Source organism: Cyrtonyx montezumae, unplaced genomic scaffold (assembly GCF_038088225.1).
Source record: "Cyrtonyx montezumae isolate F1298 unplaced genomic scaffold, pur_monq_1.0 scaffold_1, whole genome shotgun sequence".
Lineage (NCBI taxonomy): Eukaryota > Metazoa > Chordata > Aves > Galliformes > Odontophoridae > Cyrtonyx > Cyrtonyx montezumae.
The window spans coordinates 3532709-3552741 of NW_027071825.1; the positions used below are offsets into that span (position 1 = coordinate 3532709).

The 20033-nt window shown below is 38.0% G+C and overlaps 1 protein-coding gene across 1 annotated transcript; it reads left to right on the top strand.

Annotated features, from left to right (window-relative positions):
• Positions 1 to 1914: 1914 nt before the first annotated feature.
• On the top strand, positions 1915 to 18170 carry OMA1 (OMA1 zinc metallopeptidase). The gene is given in 10 exon segments (XM_065738266.1): positions 1915 to 1971; positions 1973 to 2009; positions 2382 to 2778; positions 3098 to 3326; positions 4396 to 4569; positions 4654 to 4761; positions 6319 to 6447; positions 10031 to 10105; positions 11708 to 11857; positions 17983 to 18170. Coding segments are annotated over 10 exon segments (1512 nt in total). The 5' UTR covers positions 1915 to 1929; the 3' UTR covers positions 18154 to 18170.
• Positions 18171 to 20033: the final 1863 nt, after the last annotated feature.

Below are 20033 nucleotides of genomic sequence, written 5' to 3' on the forward strand. Positions count from 1 at the left end.
AAATCTTTAATGTTTATAGTTACTGTTTTTAATCACTTTTATTGGATTTCATATTTGGCAACTGGATCTATCTTTGAGGTCAGCCCTGCTCCAAACAGGAGACTGCACCATGCTACATCCAAGAGATCCCTTCCAGCCTGAACTATGATTCTGCAACTCAGACTAAAAGATTTGCAAGAAATCCATTTTAGCTGCAATGCTCTTTGTAACACACACCCTCTCACTAGAAAACCTCCAGCTCTATGAGACAAAGATTCAAAATACCAAAAACACTGTGGTACTGCCAATTGCATGAGTGAATAGTTTTAAATGTGTACAAAACTTCATTCTGTTTAGTATGACTACTTACAGTAATGCATAGATGTTGAACACATCTACACAGGTCTTCTGGTCTTCTTCAGAAATGCAAATTGCAGACATTTTTGAAGAAGAGATGAGGCTAGTAACCAAATCTCAGCACTGTTTATTTCCTTTAAAAAGGAAAAGCAGTTACATTCACATATAATTGCTAAAATTTAAGAGAAGCCATGGTGTAAATCGCTAGATTTATTTTATTATTTAAACTGGCAATTTGGAGAAAAACACCACTTTGTAATTATCCAATTGCTCAGCTGCTTACCAGATTTTCAGAGACACGTTTAATGTCAGCGTCTGACAGAAAGGTCCTGCAATTACTTGTGCCATATTTGTTGCTTGTCTGCTTTGAAATCTTAATTATAAGTGATAGAACTTGTGGAGAAATGCACAGCACAATTCTTACCCCCATCTTTACTCACTCAAAACATCCACTGATTTTAATAGGACTGAGGTAGGTGAGGTTTAATAGGTGAGGCAGGAATGCAGAAATAGCTCTAATATCCTCTAAGCAGACAAGAAAATAATGACAAGAAGGGAAGGGAAAGAGGAAGAGAAAGGGAAAGGGGAAGGATCAATTTTCAGCTGATCTGAAATAAAATGGAGACTCTGAGGTGGAAGAATAAGACTTGCTTCACGGACCAAACTGCAGAAAGTACTCATGCTTGGCTTAGAGGAGGAGAATTCTGCATGAAGAAAACATGAAGAAAAAAGATGACCAGAGGGCTGGGGCTACTGTCCTATGAAGGAAGGTTGAGGGAACTGGTTTTGTTCAGCTTGGAGAAGGCTCTGGGGAGACCTCATTACAGCCTTCCAGTACTTGAAGGGAGTGTTTAAACACGAGGGCGAATGACAGTTTTTACACGTTGATAGTGATAGCGACAAGGGGGAATGGTTTTAAACAATGATAGGAGAGATTTTGGTCGGATGTTAGGAGGAAATTTTTCACTCAGGGTGGTGATGCACTACAACAGAGGTTGTGGATGTCTCATCCCTGGAGGCACTCAAGGCAAGGCTGGATGCGGCTGTGGGCAGCCTGGTCCAGCAGTTGGTGACCCTGCCCACGGCAGGGGGCTGAAACTAATGATCCCTGAGGTCCATTTCAACCCAGGCCATCCTGTGAAAACAGGGAAAGCAGGCAACAACCAAGTCTAGAAGTAAGGCACCAGCCTCGAGAGCGTGTATTTCTCAGCAGCTGGGATACACACAGCCCTTGGGCTCTGCTACAGCTTGTCTGCTTTCACGCGCAGATCCGTGCTCCTTCATCTTCCCTACAAACACCGAAGCACGAAGAGCCCCAGGGCCCGTATTAAACGCCGGTGCCATAACCACACACGTGTTCATTACTAAAGAACCCGTTTTTACGTCATTTGCCCAACTCATGACACAACGCATCGCTATCAACTCCACCACAGCCCCAAAACGACCGCCCCCGGGCCTCTGTGACGCACCGACACAAAATGGCGGCGCCCGCCCTCAGCGCCCCGCCCCGCGACGGCGCTCCGGGTGCGGGGAGGGGCGGAGCGGCGGCACCGGGTCTGTCCCGTCCCGTCCCGTCCCGTCCCGTCCCGTCCCATGTCCCGGTGCCCGCCCTCAGCCGCGTCCCAGAATCGTCCCCGACCCCTCCTCCTCCTCCTCCTCCTCTCATTGCCGAGGTGAGTAGGGGCGGTGGCTGAGGATGCGTATCCCGGCGCATGTGCCAAAAGCCGTGATGGCGGACGGATCCGCTCTCGTGGTCGTTCAAGAGGGAGGGGAGGAAAAGAAAACACGATACACGGTCGTGATGTTTTGCTGTCGGCGACAAAACGCGAAACACGCGTTTATGGTGCGCAGTTGGTGGCAGGGTCGCGCCTTCCGCCTGCAGCAGGATGCAGCCGTAACTGTGCGTGGGCAAAGAAATACGCGGTGTCTGTTCGGGTGAAATTCACTTATCTGTTCACACGAAGTGAGGTCACCTTTCCCCGTTTCCTGTTTCTTAATACTTATTCGCCCTCCCCCCGTATTACTTTTTTTCTCCTTTGTTTCAGGAGAGCCAACCAAAGAGGTTATGAGCATCACCTGTGGTTTAAAGCTTCTCAGAAGGAACTGTCTTTTCTCTCGTTTGCTTTTGGCCCAAACAAAAGACTGCTACAGAACCTGTCTGAGTAAAGGACAGAGATGTGTTTCAGATGTCCCCAATACAGAAGTATGGAAGAGCTCACACCGCAGTGGTGGAAGGTTTTGCTTCAGTTCTCCTCGGTCACTGGGGGAGAAGATCACATCCCTCCACATCACTTCTGTAGGGCCGCTCCCAAATCGTTGTGCTGACAGCACTCAGGTCACCAGGTCTATTCGCACATCGCCATCGTTTCAGGCCGCACCATTTCCTCTTTTCTGGATTATTGTTAAACCAGTTCAGAAGCTATTTGCTATTATTGTTGGCAGGTAAATATGATCTTGCTTATTTCCTCTCAGAGTTAAGGCCCTCTTGTGCAAAGGCGTGTGCATACCTTGAATCTCTTTATAAAGAACAGTCGGTGTATTTGTAGTGTTTTCACTGTACTGGTTTTGCAAAGGTTTGCAGGGCTGAGGCCTAGTCTCAGAGTGTTTATGTCAAGGAAAGGGAGACCAGTAGGAGCCCAAGTATAACATAACCTTCCTTCAGCTCTCACAAGGCGAGAATGTAGGAGGGAATAGAGTGATGGCATACTCCAGCAACCCCCTTTCAGCTGTGTCCTAAGTTGACAGTGTTTGTGTCTTACAGGAGCATAAGAAAATGGTGGAAGGCGCTTCCTCCTAATAAACGGGAGCTCTTTAAAGAAAATGTGAGGACAAATAAATGGAAGATACTCCTGGGTGTCAGTAGCTTAGGAGTTTTGTTTGTTGTGTTTTATTTTACTCACTTGGAAGAGACACCCATCACTGGACGTGCCAGGCTGTTGGTGTTTGGAAAGGAGCATTTGAGACAGCTGTCACAGATGGAATATTCTATGGTAAGATTATGAAGAAAAATCAAAATTCTCAGAAAGTACTAATGCTTTATTTATTTATTCATTTATATATTTAATGAAGAGATGGATAAACAGACCTAGGGGTGTTTAGTTTGTAGATAAAGACTACGGCTGTGTTCTCTGGCACGCTTCTTGACAATCAGATTCTCTTATATCCCTTAATAGGAGTGAAAATTAGATAGTACTTGGATGTACTTTGTGCTCAGAGCCTCTAGAGCACCTCCAAGAGTTATCCTGTACTCATCTGTTTTTAAGAGATCCCTTCCCGTTAACAAATCATTCAGGCAGGCATCGCTTGCCTTCAAAATGATGGCTAAGAGCACATGATAGGTAGGTAGCAAACATTTCCAGCAGTGTTACTGTAATACAGTAAATGCAGAAATCCAGTAGAAAAGAGAAAACATAGCTAATTGGTACATGCTCAGGCCTGACCTGTTTTCTGATTTCATCATTCCTTGGCATTTCTTTAGAGTCTTTTCTTCTATATGCTGTTACACCACCATTGAGAATATATTCAATTCTACTTTTTATCAGTTCATTTTTCTTTATTTGCTTTCTTCTAGTTTGCCCACTGTTCTAATTCCTGTGACTTTGAGTTCTGTAACTTGCTCTCCAAATGTCAGTGAAACCTGGTAATCCAGCCATATACAAATGTCACTCTATTCCAGTTTCATAGAGAATGTGGGATAACAGAATTAGTACAAGGATATATTCTGTTACATCTTTTGTATAAGTTTGTCCAACTTACAAGTTATGGCAGAAATATAGAGATAAGGAGAAACTATAAATTCTAATAGGAATTCAGGAAGATACAGAAGTCTGCTAAATTTTGATGCCAAGCTTGACTGTGTGTATGAGGAAACACCAGATGTAGGAGCAAGGTATACTATCTTGTTTTAGCTTCTGGGTCTGAAGGCATGATCACATGTAGTATGTTAGATGGGGCTGCATGAAGGAAAAGTGTATAAAAAGTTAGCTGTAGTGAAATTGTACGTACCAAGTAGTCACTGTGTGTTTGTTCTGCATGGCAATCAATCTATTCTTGTTTCAGTGGATGGAGAAGTACGAAAGCAAAATGTTGCCTGAGACAGATGCACGCTATCAGCTTGTGAAGAGAGTTGTTGGACATTTATCAGAGAGCAATAAGGACATCCCACAGGTCTCAGCACTCACCTGGGCTATCCATGTGGTAGATGAACCAGAAGTGAATGCTTTTGTGCTTCCAGTGAGTTGAACCTAAATACGTAATTTATTAGCGACATCGAAACAGCATTTAATTCACATGCCTTCTTAATTTTCTTATTCACAGAATGGTGAAGTGTTTGTCTTCACTGGATTGCTAAATGCTGTTTCTGATATTCATCAGCTGTCTTTCATTTTGGGACATGAAATAGCTCATGCTGTGCTGGAACATGCAGTAAGTATTTAAGAATTTTAGACAACGTTCTATCATTATATTAATTTTTTCCTATGAATACCAACAAAAATTTCAGTGAGACTGTCTATTCAATGAGAAATTGAGAAGTTGAGAAGAACGTATTCTGATACAGTATATTCTTGTTACTCACCTAGTACTTTTTAGTATCCTTTATCCTTTTACTGCCAGGACTCCAGTTTGCAGTAGTCTGCTTTAGTGCAGTGTCTGCCAGTATGGCTTGTGTTTGGGTTTGTTTGTTCTGTAGCTGTGTGAATGGATTATGGCTCACTAGTAAGAGTCATTTGGAACTTGGTCTGTAGAGGTCTCTCCTCCTGTAGCAGAGATAAGGAGGCATCAGCATCTCAGGCTGTTGTTCCTAGACTTGTTCATATCTTCATAAGTGTGTGTACTTTCATAAACTTTGTACGTGTGTGATTCTTTTATTATAGTAGCACAAAACTATGGGATGCAAAACTTGAGAATGTCTAAAGCTTGAATCTGTGTTTAGAGATAATTAATTTCACAACTCTAATTATTCTGTATCCTTGGTGTGTTGAAATGAGTAGTTCTTGGTGCTTTCAACATTAAAGAATGAAAGTAATCATTCTGTTGTGCTCTGTGGTACAACTTTGAAGAAAGCATGGTATAGAATTATGGTTCACACTGTTCTGGATTGGGGTGATTTGGTAAAAGGTGCTTTTTTGCCTCCAAAATGACTTCTGTCTCTAAGTGTAGTTTAAAAAAATGCTGCCATTATGTATACTTAGGACACTGAGATGCCATACCAAGAACCTTTAAATCATAAATACCATGATTAATTTGCAAAACTAATCTGGAAGTCAGTAAATATGTTTTGAAAATCAGTGTAGATCTGGGAGAACTTCTTTACTACAAGTTCTTTGACTTTGTGTGATGAATATTGTTCACTTCTTAGTTGTTTGGGTTCAGTTGAGCCAAGTTAGGCTTGTTAAGCCTATTAGAAAGAAACAGCTTACCTTGCAATCTGTGTCACTGACCTGACAGGAAGTATGGTGCAACCTGTCTTGTCAGTGCTCAGATCAATTTATTGCATGTCGAATGAAGACCTGAAAAGTGGAAGGACTTCAGTTTCATTTTTCACGTTCTGAAATAGTTAAACAGAAATTAATAATAATGTAAACAATAGTCTTCTTATAGATTTTCATGGCCTTTTTACTGAAGAACTGTATCTATGTACTGCCATCATTGTATCCCAGGCTTTGAATCTTTCAGACTGGGAGATGGCCAATGTATGTATCCAGCAGGAACCAATTTGTAGTTAGTGTGGATTCTAAACTGAAAGTACCTTGTAACCAACTGTTTTGTTGGGTTGTTGCTGTTAATTTTTTTTAGTTTGGGTTTTTTTTTTTTTGGTGTGAGCACAGGAGTTTCTATTCACCCTATTCTTGTGCCTGCATAGAAGAAACCCTAGCTATTCTACAGTGCTTTCAAAGTTTACTCTCCCTTTTATAAAAAAAATAAAAGACAACAGGTCTCTTGGCCAGTAACAAATGAAAACTGGACCATTTTTTCTTTCAGATAGAGAAAGCCAGTCTGGTTCACTTATTGGATTTCCTATCACTCATCTTTCTCACTATGATTTGGGCCATCTGTCCTCATGATATATTGGCAGTTGTTGGCCAGAGGATCCAGAGCAAGTTGCAGGAGGTAAGAATGACTATGGAATACTTCACACAGCTTACTTGAGTACATCTGTTTCTGACATTTGTTACAAATGTGTTGAAATATTTCTTGTTATCCTTCATGAAAGAGCACTGACAGTTTTGGGGAGGTTAGTATCTCTGAATAGTACAAATGGGAAAAAGCAAGAGGAGAAAGATTATAAACAGAAATAAACATACAGGATGTATTTTGGAGGAAATATGTTTTTATAGATAAACATCTGCTTTAGTTGATGTGTACTCCTATTTGTCACTTTGAAAAACAGTGTGTCTCTCTAAATAGTGATTGGATTTAGTTGGATGGGCCCTTAGTACTTGCTTGCCAATTAAGTTAAATGAAGGTCTTTTAGAAATGTGTCTTGTGTCTTATAGATGCTGAATTTTTATCTCGAATTGTTGCTAAGTTGTTTCTAAACAAACTGAAATATATGGGAAGAGTGTCTTTAAATTCATTGCTAATGGTTTTCAAGATAAGGAAGTTGAGAGTCGAAATGTTCTTTTAAAGTAGAAACTATACTATAATAAAACATAGCGAAATAAACTTTTCAGACAGCTCATCTCCAGTAATGTAACATTCAGGGTTTTTTGGTGCTGTTTTTTTTTCCTGCTGTCTAATTTACTGTCTGCTCCTGGACAGTTACTCATACAATTTTTTTTCTTTATTGAAAAACAACAACAAAACTTCATTTTTCTTAAAGGAAATTCTGCTTATTTCATAAAACATGAGCCTGGAATGCAATGGAAGTGCTTTCTGTCCTCCCTGAGTTCTCGTGATGATTCTCCTACTATTTCACCCAGTTCTTCAAAAACTTTAACACAGCCAATCTGTTTGGTACCTCTTATGCTAATGGGTAGATATGTGGATTGTGAGCATAAATTACTTCTCAAGAGCTCAGATATTTGTTCAAGTAGCTAAGAAACCAATATATTGATGATTGATAGTCATTGTTTTGGAGAGCTGAATTTGAAAAGAGCAAAGTGTGAACCAATCCTGAGACTGCTTAGACCAGCAAGATTTTATTTCCTGTGAGTATTAGGGTTGCGTTGCATTGGATTTCACTGCACTGCATTCCATTGTATTGCGTTTGCATTAGGGTTGGGTTGTATTGCATCGGAGCTTTACTCCTAGGTTACTAATATTTTGTTAGTACAGGTTGGAGTTTTTGCCAGGGTGATTTGGATTTAAGCTCAGAGTTGTACCATGCTAGGTGTGCTCCATCCAGGATACTGTCCAGTGGTGTCCTGGTTTAAAGCACTGGTCACAGTTACCTTAAATAGAGCTAAATGTATCCACTTGTATTAGTGACTAAACAAGTGATTAATATTGGCAACGCTCTATCTGATATACGATATACACACAAATAGGAATTCTTGTTTGCTCCTCACCTATGAGTGCCACCTCTGTTGTTTTTTCCCTTGTCACAAATAGGGTTTTACAGTGCTTTGGTTGAATTTATTAGTACTTTAATTGTAAATCACACAAGTAGATCATGTGATTTTTAACAGCACCTAACCATCACTTAATAATCAAATCAGTGCTTAATCATCACTTAGTCACTGATGAATCTAACACAATGATTCAGTGAAATTTGCTGCAATCAAAACAGCTTCTCAGTGAACTATTTGAGAATGGCAAGTTTCACAGAAGAGTTATTACAGAGAATAGGAGGTCCCTAAACTAGCAGAGCACCTTAAAGACTTTTCTGTTCAGGTGAACTCACCCCTCCCTGAGCCTGTGTGTACAGCCAGGGATTTCTGAATCTTGGGATATGGCCTTCAGTGAATCACTCACACTTCAGTGCCTGTTCATCCCTACTCATCCTTAGTTCCATGGTCTGCAGCATAGGTAACTCCTGCAACACAGGTAATCCCTTAACCAGGGATTGCATTAGCACTGTATTTCTTTTTCAAAATATGACCGTATTTTTGTGCACATTTTTAGGGATGCAGTTAAAGAGCGATACCCTGCTGCTTAATTGTAAGCACAAATAAATCTAAGGGTTAAGAGTTAAAATAATGATCTAATGATCATCTTCTTGCTGTCCAAAGTCTCTGTCTAGGTTACACATGCAATTTCCTAGTTGTTCAGATTCTTGCTTTTAACTGCCCTGAAGCTTTTGGAGAAGAAAAATCACAAGTGCTCATGATTGAAGAAGTAGGAAACTACCTGCTTGTGCAGATCTCTCTTTCAGTTGGTGATTTGTATAGTCATCTTGCCTATTATCTGTCTGTTTCTTCCTTGGGTGGTTATTAACAGTTTAAAAAAAGAAAAATAGTTACCTGGCTAACTGGGAAATAGTCCTTTTAGGATTACAAGAAGATCTTAAAAATACAGTTACAACTGCAGTGTTCAAGGTGTGTAAGAAAGTGAAGTGTTTAACAAGTTGCATTCTTGATATTTCCTTTCTAAATATTTTCTAACAGTGTCTTTGGCTTGGGTAAATGTGTAGAGGGTGATCTCTGATTGACTGTACATTTATTTTTGACCTAGTAAAGGATAAGTGCCTGTACCACATAAGAAAAAAGAATTACTGATACCTTTATTTACTCAAAAAAATGGTACCACTGCTTTGGTGCTCTTCATATCTGTTTTTGTTTTATTTTCCTGGAACATGTAAGAAGGATCTGCTGCTTTGACTAAATAAAGAGCTGATGCAACTTTTCATCTTCATTATTAGCCTTGCACATCCTCACTCGCCTGTTTATTTTTTTCCCACTTGGTGCATAGATCAGAATACTTGGACTTGTTGCTTATCTCTGCAGGAGAAGGCCATTTTTTGAGTCCTAATTGGCCTTTTCTATAACCTGATAAACTAGGACAGGGCAATCCAAATCTACACAAGCCAGATGATGTTGGGTTATATGAATTAATAACAAGGCAACCAAGCTACCACTGTCTTTTTGTGCCTATTAATAAGTTTTATTTATAACTTATTAATAAATTGTCATAACCCAGAAAAAAGGAGAGCAGTTGGTTATGTCTTATCTGCCAGCCAGATTTCTCAAGGACAATTTGCAACTTATGCTGAGATAATTATATCAAAGGAGTGATTTCTGCATGAAGATGTTTGATTGCATTTGTACAGTGGGCTTTTACCATATAATACACATCATAATAAACAGTAATTAAAAGCCACTGGATTTTTTTCTTTAATATACTGTTGCTACATCTAAAATTTTAATGTCAGTAAAGGTGAGGTGAGAAAATTCCATTTTGTGCATAATCAGTTTATTTGTTCTGACTCTGAATCTTTCATGCAACCCTGATTAGTAACAAATCAACTAATTTAAAGTTGATATTAAACTTTTGGCCACTGCAGAATGCAGTGACACTGGCAGATGTGAGTAGCCATGAAAGTATGTGTAATTTGAGTTAATTTCAGCTGAAAATAGGGACATTGAATTACATATGATGTAATTAAAGATTATATTAGGAAAAATTAGTAATGATCACGTGATGGTAACATGAAAAGGTTGTTTTGAGAACATTAGAAAAATAGCTTTAACATTTCAGCTTTTATACGTTCAGAAACACGACACAGAGCTCTGCTGTGCTTTTTATATTGCAGTTTATATTTGATAGACCATACAACAGAACGTTGGAGGCTGAAGCTGATAAAGTGGGACTTCAGTTTGCAGCAAAGGTAACTACAAGTGGTTTGTTTTATTACCAACTGAGCAGACACTTTTCATTTTCCATTGTAACCAGAGGGAGTTTTGCACTTCATACAGAGGTAAACTTTGTGGTTGTTTGTTCTTTAGTTGGCACAATATACAGAGGAGAAGGCCAAATAGGGAGTTCACATAAATAGGTTGTATTAAACTGTTCACAGAAATGGGTATTGTCCTTTGAACTTCTGTCTTTCACTTAGTTTCCAACTCTTGCAACGACTTCTGATGAATGCTTTACTATGTTTTAGTGTGATCTATGAAATCTATGAATTCATAACAATGCAGTAAAATTTCAGATATTGCAGTTTCTGATTGCTGTTGATTAATGAAATACATCAGTACTTTTCAGGTATTTAAAGATTTAATACAAATACAGCCGTGAAAATAATTCCTTTGCTAAAATAAGACAAATTTGTAAAGAAATGACTCTTCTTTTCTTTTGCATTTTCCAGTCATTTTTGTCCTTCTGAATTGTAATACTGAACAACACAGTCAGTTCTAGCAAAGTGTGATAGAGCTACATAGCTGTTATGTTAGATACCTATGAGAGCAGCACCATCTAGTGTTAATATTTCAGAAGGTTTATTTCCTTTTCTTAGTAGTTATTAATGTTTCAAGACAGAATTTTGAAAACGAACTTTGATTCTGGGACTGAAACTTCATTTGGAGTTGAAAGTCACTAACGGGAACTAAAAACTAACACTTAAGTCCATGGAAAAAAAACTAAATTGCTGTGTGGGTAACTTGCTGCTTTCTAATAGCAGTGATGTTGTAGGACTGGACAAGAAAGAAACAAGTGAAGTGCTTTCTCAGCATTTCTCTACTTCTGCAGTTACAGTTTTTGAAGTAATTGGTAGGAAATGAAATTCAAAGGACAAAGCACCACTCATGTATTTCTGAGTGTGGGAGGAGTAATTTTCTTATCCCATAAGTAGTCATCTTTATGAAAACCAATGCAAGAAATTGTTTTTTTTTTTCCACTCTACTTAAAGTCAAGTGTAAAAGATCTTGTTGATGATGCACAAATGCAGATTTTATTGGTCCTTGACTATAGTTAAATGTGGATGGAGCTGGGAGAGTTCTTGTTCTCCAGAATTGCTACTTTTGTCTGTTGTGAATTACACCCTTTAAAAGGTAGTTTAAATCACTCACTAAAAAGGTAGTGTAATTGCATACAGAACAGACTTTGCAGCTTATTTTCAGAGATATTTACATATGGATTATTATCACTTCTTATTTTGGACTCTAAATTTCCTCACATATATTCTCTGAAATCTGAGTTGATGGATAACTTGTACTGTACTGTGTCTAGAGAATACAGTGTGGAATAAAGAGCTGATTGAGGTTATTCAGGTAAAGGCAGAACAGTCTTTTGCCTGAGATGAACTATTCTGAATTGTTATTGAGTTTTGGAGTTCACGATCCTGAATGGCCTGAGTTGAAAAAGACCTCAAAGATCATCCATTTTCAACCCCCAGCCGTGGGCATGATGTCTCTTATGCTTCAAGATCCATTAGAGTGTGTATTGTATTACCTTAGAAACAGTGGCTTAAACATTTTCTTTCTACTTTCAGGCTTGTGTTGATGTAAGAGCAAGCAGTGTTTTTTGGCAACTAATGGAATTAGTAGAAACCATTAAAGGGGAACCCAGGTTACCAGAATGGCTCTCCACACACCCTTCTCATGAAAATAGAGCTGAGCATTTGGACCGGCTTATTCCAGAGGTGAGCAGAGCTGAAGGAACTGTACCTCTTCCTCTGAGGAAAGTTGCCAGAATTAGTTTGATATTAAGTGATAAACTTAATTTTTTGGTGTCATAATTATCTTTCTCTTCTTCCGTACAGAAATTTTCACACAATCTCTGAATTGAGAATTATTTCTATCATAAAAGTCTAAACTTTCTTCAACATTTCATTAAATGAACAAAAATGAGTGTAAATACAGGTAAAATGTAATTCAGTCTAGTGACTTTTTTCCTGATTTCTAATTCAATGCTAATGCTTCTGGTTTTTAATAGCTTTTATAATAATGTAGGTGCGATAATGACACTGGTCGCATTAATTCCTTTTTTTCCTTTTAAGCAAATCTGGAAGGAAGATTTTAAGCTGTTTTCCTAAACTCTCTATAGTGTCTTATCTTCCATTACACTGATGGCTAGCCCAGGGCTGTCAGACAGAGAATGCCCTATCCTTTCTCTCCCACTGGTGTGGAATTGAACACACCTTGTGTAATAGTGCCTCAGAAGAATGTCAGATCCCCGGTAGAAGGATGGGGTCTAGCAACGATGGGTCTCTGTAGAATTTTCAGCAAGCTCTCTCCCCCCTTTCCCCCCTCACATCTCATCTCTGTTTGTACAGTTGCATTGGAGAGCAAACTTTATCCGACTCTAAGGGAAACTGAGCTAATTCACACAAGTGCCTATCAGTCTGTAGTCTGTTCTGTTATTTCTTTCAGATTTAATCTCAAAGGATGCCAAGTAAATGGCTGCTTGGGAATTTTCTTAATTTGGTGTGTTACTCACTGGTAGCTTAAGCAGATATTCTGCTATTAACCAAGTGCTAGTTTTATGTGTGAGAACTGTTCTACATATTTAGTGCTCTTAGTTTGTTTCATGTTTTTTGTTTTTTTATTAACAAGGTCTTTTATTTATTTTTTTTTTACTCCAGTGAAATAAGATGGACTTTTTCGTATTGTGTTTTTTTGTTGTTTGGTAGTGTGTATTTATACACTTCACAACAGCATTGTTTTTCAACAATCTAAATGGTAACTGGAAATTCTTCCTCAACCACAATTCCTTCTTTTTTCCTCTTTTTTTGGTTGTCCCATTCCCAGCCACTTAATGTCTTTCTAACTCCAAGCTGCAAAGACAGCTGAAGATTTATTGGTAGCAAGAGCAGTAAAATGCTGAGGTGTTTACTGATTTCAAAAGAGGAGAGATTTTCTTGAATCTTTTGATGAGAATGAATGCAGTAAATAATCTAAATGATGGCATCAATCAAAACAGAGAGAAAATGTACGAGGCTGGAGAATGGCCAGACTGAATATTTCAAGTTAACATACACAAATTCTGTGCTTTACAAAAATAGGTTATACAGAATTCACAAAAATATTCTCACCCTTAAGAGCAGTTGAATGGAAATGATATGCACTTGTGGAGCCTTGGTTTTAATCAGATGGAACGTAGAGGTTTTGACAGGCTTTATTTTTGTACAGTTATTGACAGACTTCTAAAGTGGTAATGAAATAAACTTCTTCACTCAGTCTTTGTGTAGAAAAGAAGTTTTAGAAGTGAACAACAGTGTAGTCCTAGCCGTTGTGTTATTTATCTTATCCCTTGTGGTTTAGCAGGTGGAGCAACTTCTTATTTATTGCTGCTCTTCCTTGCAAGAGCACTGGAGGATAGGAAATCTTCCAAAAAGTAGATGAGAATGAGTTGTTTTCATTTGCTTTTTACCTTGAACATTTTTTGAAGTCGTATAATAAAGGCAGGGAAGAGGGCTTCCTGTTTTTAACAGAAGTGGACTGGATAAGTGAGGCTGATACTGCAAAAGTGGAATAAAAATGAAAGAAGGTATGTAGGAGTGTTGTTGGAGGCTTTCTGTCTGAAGCATTGACTCCCTGTTTCTTTGAAAGCTGCCTTCCTGAAGCTGGATTTCAGGCACTTAAAGGGAATTCCAGGGCTTTATGATTCAATGTCAGTAGCTTTTTGCTTACCATATTTTGATAGCCAGTAGGCATTCAGAGCCCAGGAGGAGGAGCTGGATATCTGAAAGGACCTCTTAAATTTCTCTATGGAGAAAATGTTACTTAGACTCAACATCAGATTCGTCATAAAATTTGAATCCCCCCCTCCAAAAAAATCAGTTAGTTTTACATTTGTATTTGGCTTTGAATATTCCTTCAGTTGAAACTGCCTTTTTTTTTCCTGAAGATATGAATGAAGTAGAGCAGTTTTTATTAAAGGTACTGATGTAGATATTGAGTGTTGTATACTGATGGTTTTGAGGCTGAAATGTTTTTCAGGACAATGTTTTATATATTAGACCAGCTACCAGAGCTAAGGGAGACAGAGGCAAGTTTTTGGTCTTAATCAGACTATGCAGATGTTTCCCTACAGACTTCAAGCTCACAATAAACCACAATTATATAAAATGAAATTTTTTTCTTCAGGTAATGAAATGCCTTGTCTCAGTGAGGCAACTTTGCAGTCTCAGGAAATGTAAATTAATGCAGCAATGTCACAGGGATTCTCTTTTCATGTAATTAAAAAACAGAGAGCAATCAAATGTGTTTTAAAGATCTTGTGCCTGGATTTCTGAGCAAATTGGAAGCTACAGCCAAACTGAGGAATCAGTAAGTAGAGAACTATAAACAGTTGCAAAGTGGCTGTCTCCTGGAAAGGAAAGTGGGAAAATTAAAAAGATTTACCAAAGTTGTAAGGGATTTCCCCCTCAGCTAGGAAGCAGTTTGGATTGTACACTGGGAGAACAAAATGTCAGCCACATGAGAGCCCTCTTGCAAAGGAAACTGAAATCTCTTAGAATCCCTACGTGGGAAGTGATGAAATACTTTTCCTAGTATACTGTCCAAGTAGGACAGTGTATGTGAGCTGGAGCCTCAGCTATACTGAATAAAGCAGAAAGTTACCTACTAGGCCTTGCCTGTGACACAAAAATCCATCTTGACACGACATTTGCTCTTTTGGTGCCTTCAGTTGTATTGATAAGAAAAGCAGAATCACCTTTAGTACTTGCAGGCTGTAATTTTGATATTTTATTTGGCATCTTCTGAGGCAGTAAGCACGCAGGTGGTTTTTATTCTGAACAGCAGTATATCTTCATGTTAATTGGAGAAGAGTAGAATTACAGTGTTCTTAATTCTCAGGTGCATTTGTGTACTCCCTACGTTGTCTCAGTTCTTTCTGTGTTGTTATTCATAACTCTTGTCAGCATATAGGTGACAAAACATTTTCTTTTTATAACTGATACACATATGCTTCATTAAGAATGCTTTTATTTCTCCACTTGCTCAAGCTGACAGAGAACGGTTTACTTGACAATTTGAAGTTACTAGTGACTCTGAGAATTCAGCACAGTTGATAACGTTGGGCTGTTCTGCCTTTCAGAAAAAACGTGCTGCAAGCTCATCAGTCAGGTATTGGTATGTTAGTGATGCTGTATTGTTACTGGCACAAAACAAAATAGCCATCAGAGGCAGGGAAAGAATACCTAAATAAGGTTGAATGTTTCATGGCACAAATGTACAGAACAAGAGTGCTTTCATTAGCATGTGTCCTCATAACTGTATTTATCAGTAAGATGATGTGTCAGCGTAACTTTTCCTTCTCATAACTGTTGCCTTCTAATGGCTTGTGGGTTGATGGTTTTAAATATTCTTTCCCACTTGACATCCTGATGTATAGAAAGAAAAGAGACTTCCACAGTCTAAAAGTGTTAACTCTGAAGTATTGTTTTGGACCTTTGCTGCTGTGACTTCGATATTTTAGATAAGTGAAACCATGGAAATAAGCCAGGCACTACATAGCTACAACAGCACAAAAAGCCCTAGAGGTTTACAAATGCTAAATTAGTTTAAAAGAAGATTATGTTGCCCTTTTCCAGGATACAGCCTAAATCTTTATATTTCCATTTGCCTTGAATAATGCTGTCTGACATTAATGCAGTCTTGCAGCAGCTTTTGTTCTAGAAGAGAACAAGAGAAAACTCTTGGTTTGTCAAGAACATCAGTTCAGAAATTAATTGGTCAGTGAGGCAGAAGGGTGTTTGGCTATTGCCAAACTATGTATAGTTACACGTGGATCCCATGTGGATGATCACCCTGTAGAAAAACGAATTCTGGAAGCTTTATTTGTGGTTTTTATGAGAGGAATATAAGAGGAATAAGAGGAGTATTTGCATGCCTAATCCAGATGTATGCATTCAGTCATTTATGTTTCAGCAAGATGCATTCCCCAAATGCATCTTTTTTTCCCAAACCAATTTTTGCCTTTATATTCTTTGTTTTCACTGATTTAAATTGAACTCTTATTAGTCCACTGTACTAAAGTTAGGGAGGAGTATGTTTTGGTGCCTCTTCAGACAAAGAAATTTAAGAGCTCTGCTCTTCCATTTCATAATCTGCTGTAGTAAGCTATTTCCAGTGTCTCCTGTGATGGAGTACCAAGTTGTTTCTAAATGATGCACAAATACTTAATGCACGTGTATCTCAACCAAATTTGTTGTATATAAAGCAGATGAAAATTTTCCTTTTTTTTGGTTTTCAGTGCATCATTAGAACTCCACTGTAAACTCTTAGTTTCTTTCTCCTCTTTAATCCATTAGAATGAATGAATCAACACACTTTCTGATAACTGTCCATAGAATTGTTAGGAGACGTGGCTACAATTCAGGCCTGGTATCACTTGTATGTATTGTATGCTTATGAAGAGATGTAGAATGAAATACACATTCAAACTTTTTCCATGAAGGGATTAAAAATAAAGTAATAAAGTTGGATGTTACTCTGTCAGTAGGTTATGGTGTTGATGGAGGCTAAGATAGGATGAACCTTGCATAAAAACTACTGACTAATAATAAATAGCAGACTAATTTTTTACTTGGTATTTTATTTGAACATCTTGGAAAAAAGTTATCTGCTGAAATGCAGAACCCTCTGAAGTTCTGCATGTAATGGTTTTCTATATAACATACAGAAACTCACTTTACTTGGATAGTTGATATGGATGTTGTAGGAGAATTCATGGAAACTGAAATGTTTTTGTACAACCAATTTGATAGTATTGCATCAAAGTGGTTTGTTTTGTACTCATTGTCGTGTTTAAAACAAGTTGCCTCTTCAAATGGACTTGTTAAAGTAAGTTCAGCTTCATTAGAATAAACTCCAACTTCAGCATCTTTTAAAACAGCTTTCTTTATACTGTTTAATACCAATTCTGCACGATTCCTCTGAGAGATGATTCATCCATTGATTGTCATTACCCTTCTCATATTGCCTCTAAGGCAAAATGATCTGTGGGCCAGAACACAGAGCTGGAGGGAATGTGGCTGCACTAATGGGTTTTGATTCTCTGGGAAATCCTTTAAATCCTTTGTGCCTTTACTTTCTAATCTGTAAAATGGAAGCTGTATTACTTCCATTATTTAGCAAGCAGGAGTAATTAGAGTTTGGTCTTGGAGTGCTTCTTTTAATCCAGATGAATTCTTATATTCTAGAGATGTTCTTTTCTGAGAACACATGGCAGAAGTACTCAAATACTTCTTGAAGATGAGATCACTTTCTGTAACTGGACCTTTACTATGCTGATCAACCATCTTGGATCTCTCTGTGAGACAGTTAAATGTCCACTATATTATTGGAGACTTTTCCCTCTCTTGTTTTATTTTCTAGTCAGATACCTATATATGTAATTACTTCAATCACAGAGCATATCTAATGAAGTTTGCAGTCATTTCAATTTACATACGAATGTAAATTATAAAGTAAAAATTACTGACGTGCACAGATATTGCACAAAACACTCAGAGAACTTTGTACTTAACTTATGATGTACCCGTTAGAGCATCCATTCCTTGGGAGACTGTGAGAAAACATTTTTCATTCTTGATTCTTTTCTTTTCCCCTACATTGTTTTACAATATTAAAAGATAAATTTCTTCACAGGAAATCTTGATTTCTGCTGAAAAGGAACAATTCTGACTCAATTTTACACTTGCTAAGCTTTATATGAAAATGCAAGCTTTGCTGGAAAGCCAAATCACTGAAACCTTTTGTTTGTTTGTTTCTTTGTCTTATTTAAATGAGCTTAATTTGTTTTCCTATGTATTCACAGGCTCTTAAAATAAGAGAGCGCTGCAATTGCCCATCTCTTTCTGGACCTGATCCTCGCCTCGTTTTCAGGCTTAACAGGCAGCATCTCCTGGAGTCATACAAAGCTCAAGAAACACAAAATTCTATAAATCAAGATCTCTCAAAAACAAAGCTGGATTTTCCTCACACTTAAAAAAGCAGAAGACATGCCTGTAACTTCAGCAGTTAAACCTACAAACTTATTACGATCATTTTTCCATTTTATGGAACTTGTGGTCCCTTAAGGTCTATATTTTAGGGCACATTTGTCTTTGAACCATAAAGATGATCTAGCTGCTCATATTGTATGTTTCTTTTATGTGATCTCTCACTCAAAGCAATAAAGGAGCCATGCCCACACAAGAAGCATCGTTTTGGAGCAGAAAGTTTCTTATTCATCAAGGGTTACTAAAATAAATCACTTCTCAGGGGAAAGATAATCTCATACAATCCAGTTGCACAGTATAATTTTCAGCTTTATCAGACTCACCTTGATCAGAGGACAGATGAGCCAGAAGTGTCCCTAAAGCAGAGGAAAATGTGCAATTTTCATCACTTAACTTGTCTGGTTTATCTTGCTTTAATTTGTGTTAGATCTGTTCAGCTTCGTTTGAGAAATAATGATGAGAGCTTACTGCCTGTTCCACATATAGAATGTTTAAAAATGTTAAGCTGAGATGCAGTAATAGCCTATGGGCTAGATACACCTCCACTTTAATTAGGTGGATTTACTGCTGGGATTTTCTTTCTTTGGCATTTTAGGATATGGATTAATTCAACATTTTTCTTCAAAGCAAACCTGAAAGGGTTGCAAAAATTTCAATTAAAAAATGAAGTTAAATAATTTTCAAGGAGGCCTTTCTTCTGAAATACTGCATATAAGATCTATGGTTTGTAGCCCCTAGAATGCTTTGCAAGGATGATTGTGTTGTCCTTTACGTTATCAGGATGCTTCATCAGAGGCCAGTTTTTACTGCAATTATGTTTGACCTGCATGCATCACTTTGTATAGAAGTGATAGCTGATGTGAAATTATGTTAGGTAGTAGGCAAATACAAGACTTCTTGACTGCACAGCTTTAGCAGTTGTACCTTATCCAAGGTGACTACTCCTCAGGAACCAGCATCTGATGCTGGGCATTTAAAAAATGAGAAAAACAGAAATGCACAAAAACCACAGCTACACAAGAAGAAAACCCTCCAGCCACTCCTGAAGCCACTCCTTGTATACTGTGGTGACTGAGATGCACAACATAGGTAAAGTTTTACCTTTTGTGATGGACTACCCCGTACAGCCTGCATGCTAATATTTATTTGCAACTGTTTGAGTTATCCTTGCTTTGCAGTTGATGAAACTATCAAATGTCCTCTTATGGGAAGACACAAAAAGAAGCAGCAGGGAATGAAAACAAAAAAAGGAAAAATCCCTTTCCCTTATCCCTTTGCACGTATTTGCTGTTGTTGTTATTCGTTTTGTATTGAAAGAAAAATCAGTTTCATTTACGTTAGGGTTTTACATGGAGGGGACATTGAAAATGTTTTCAGTGTATGGTATTTTGAAATATCCTTTTTTTATATGTGGCAGGGGCAAAATTTGTCATGTTTCTTAAATTTTATCAGAATGCAATTTATTTTTTTTAAGGAAATAAGCAATCTATTCATTGCTCTCTGTGAACATAGCTGGGTAAAATATAGTTGGATAAAATGTTGTGAAACAAGTAATATCTTTCCTGACTTCAGTTGATGACTCAGAGTCCTTTGAGAAATGCCAGCAGCTGCCTAACACATCTCTCTGTAGTCAGAGGTAAGATGATACATCTGTAATGTTGACTGCTGATGATTCTAGGCCTGATTATATAGGTCTGGATTGGCAGCATATTGCTTACAAGCTGTTTTAAAATCTCTGCCCAATCCTACTGGCAAGAGACGGAAGGTCCAGCCTGGCCATTATTCATCCATCCATTTTTATTCTTAGTGACAGGAGTTTTTGTAACAGACGTTTGGTGATGTGTTAAAGCATTTGGACGTTGTCACC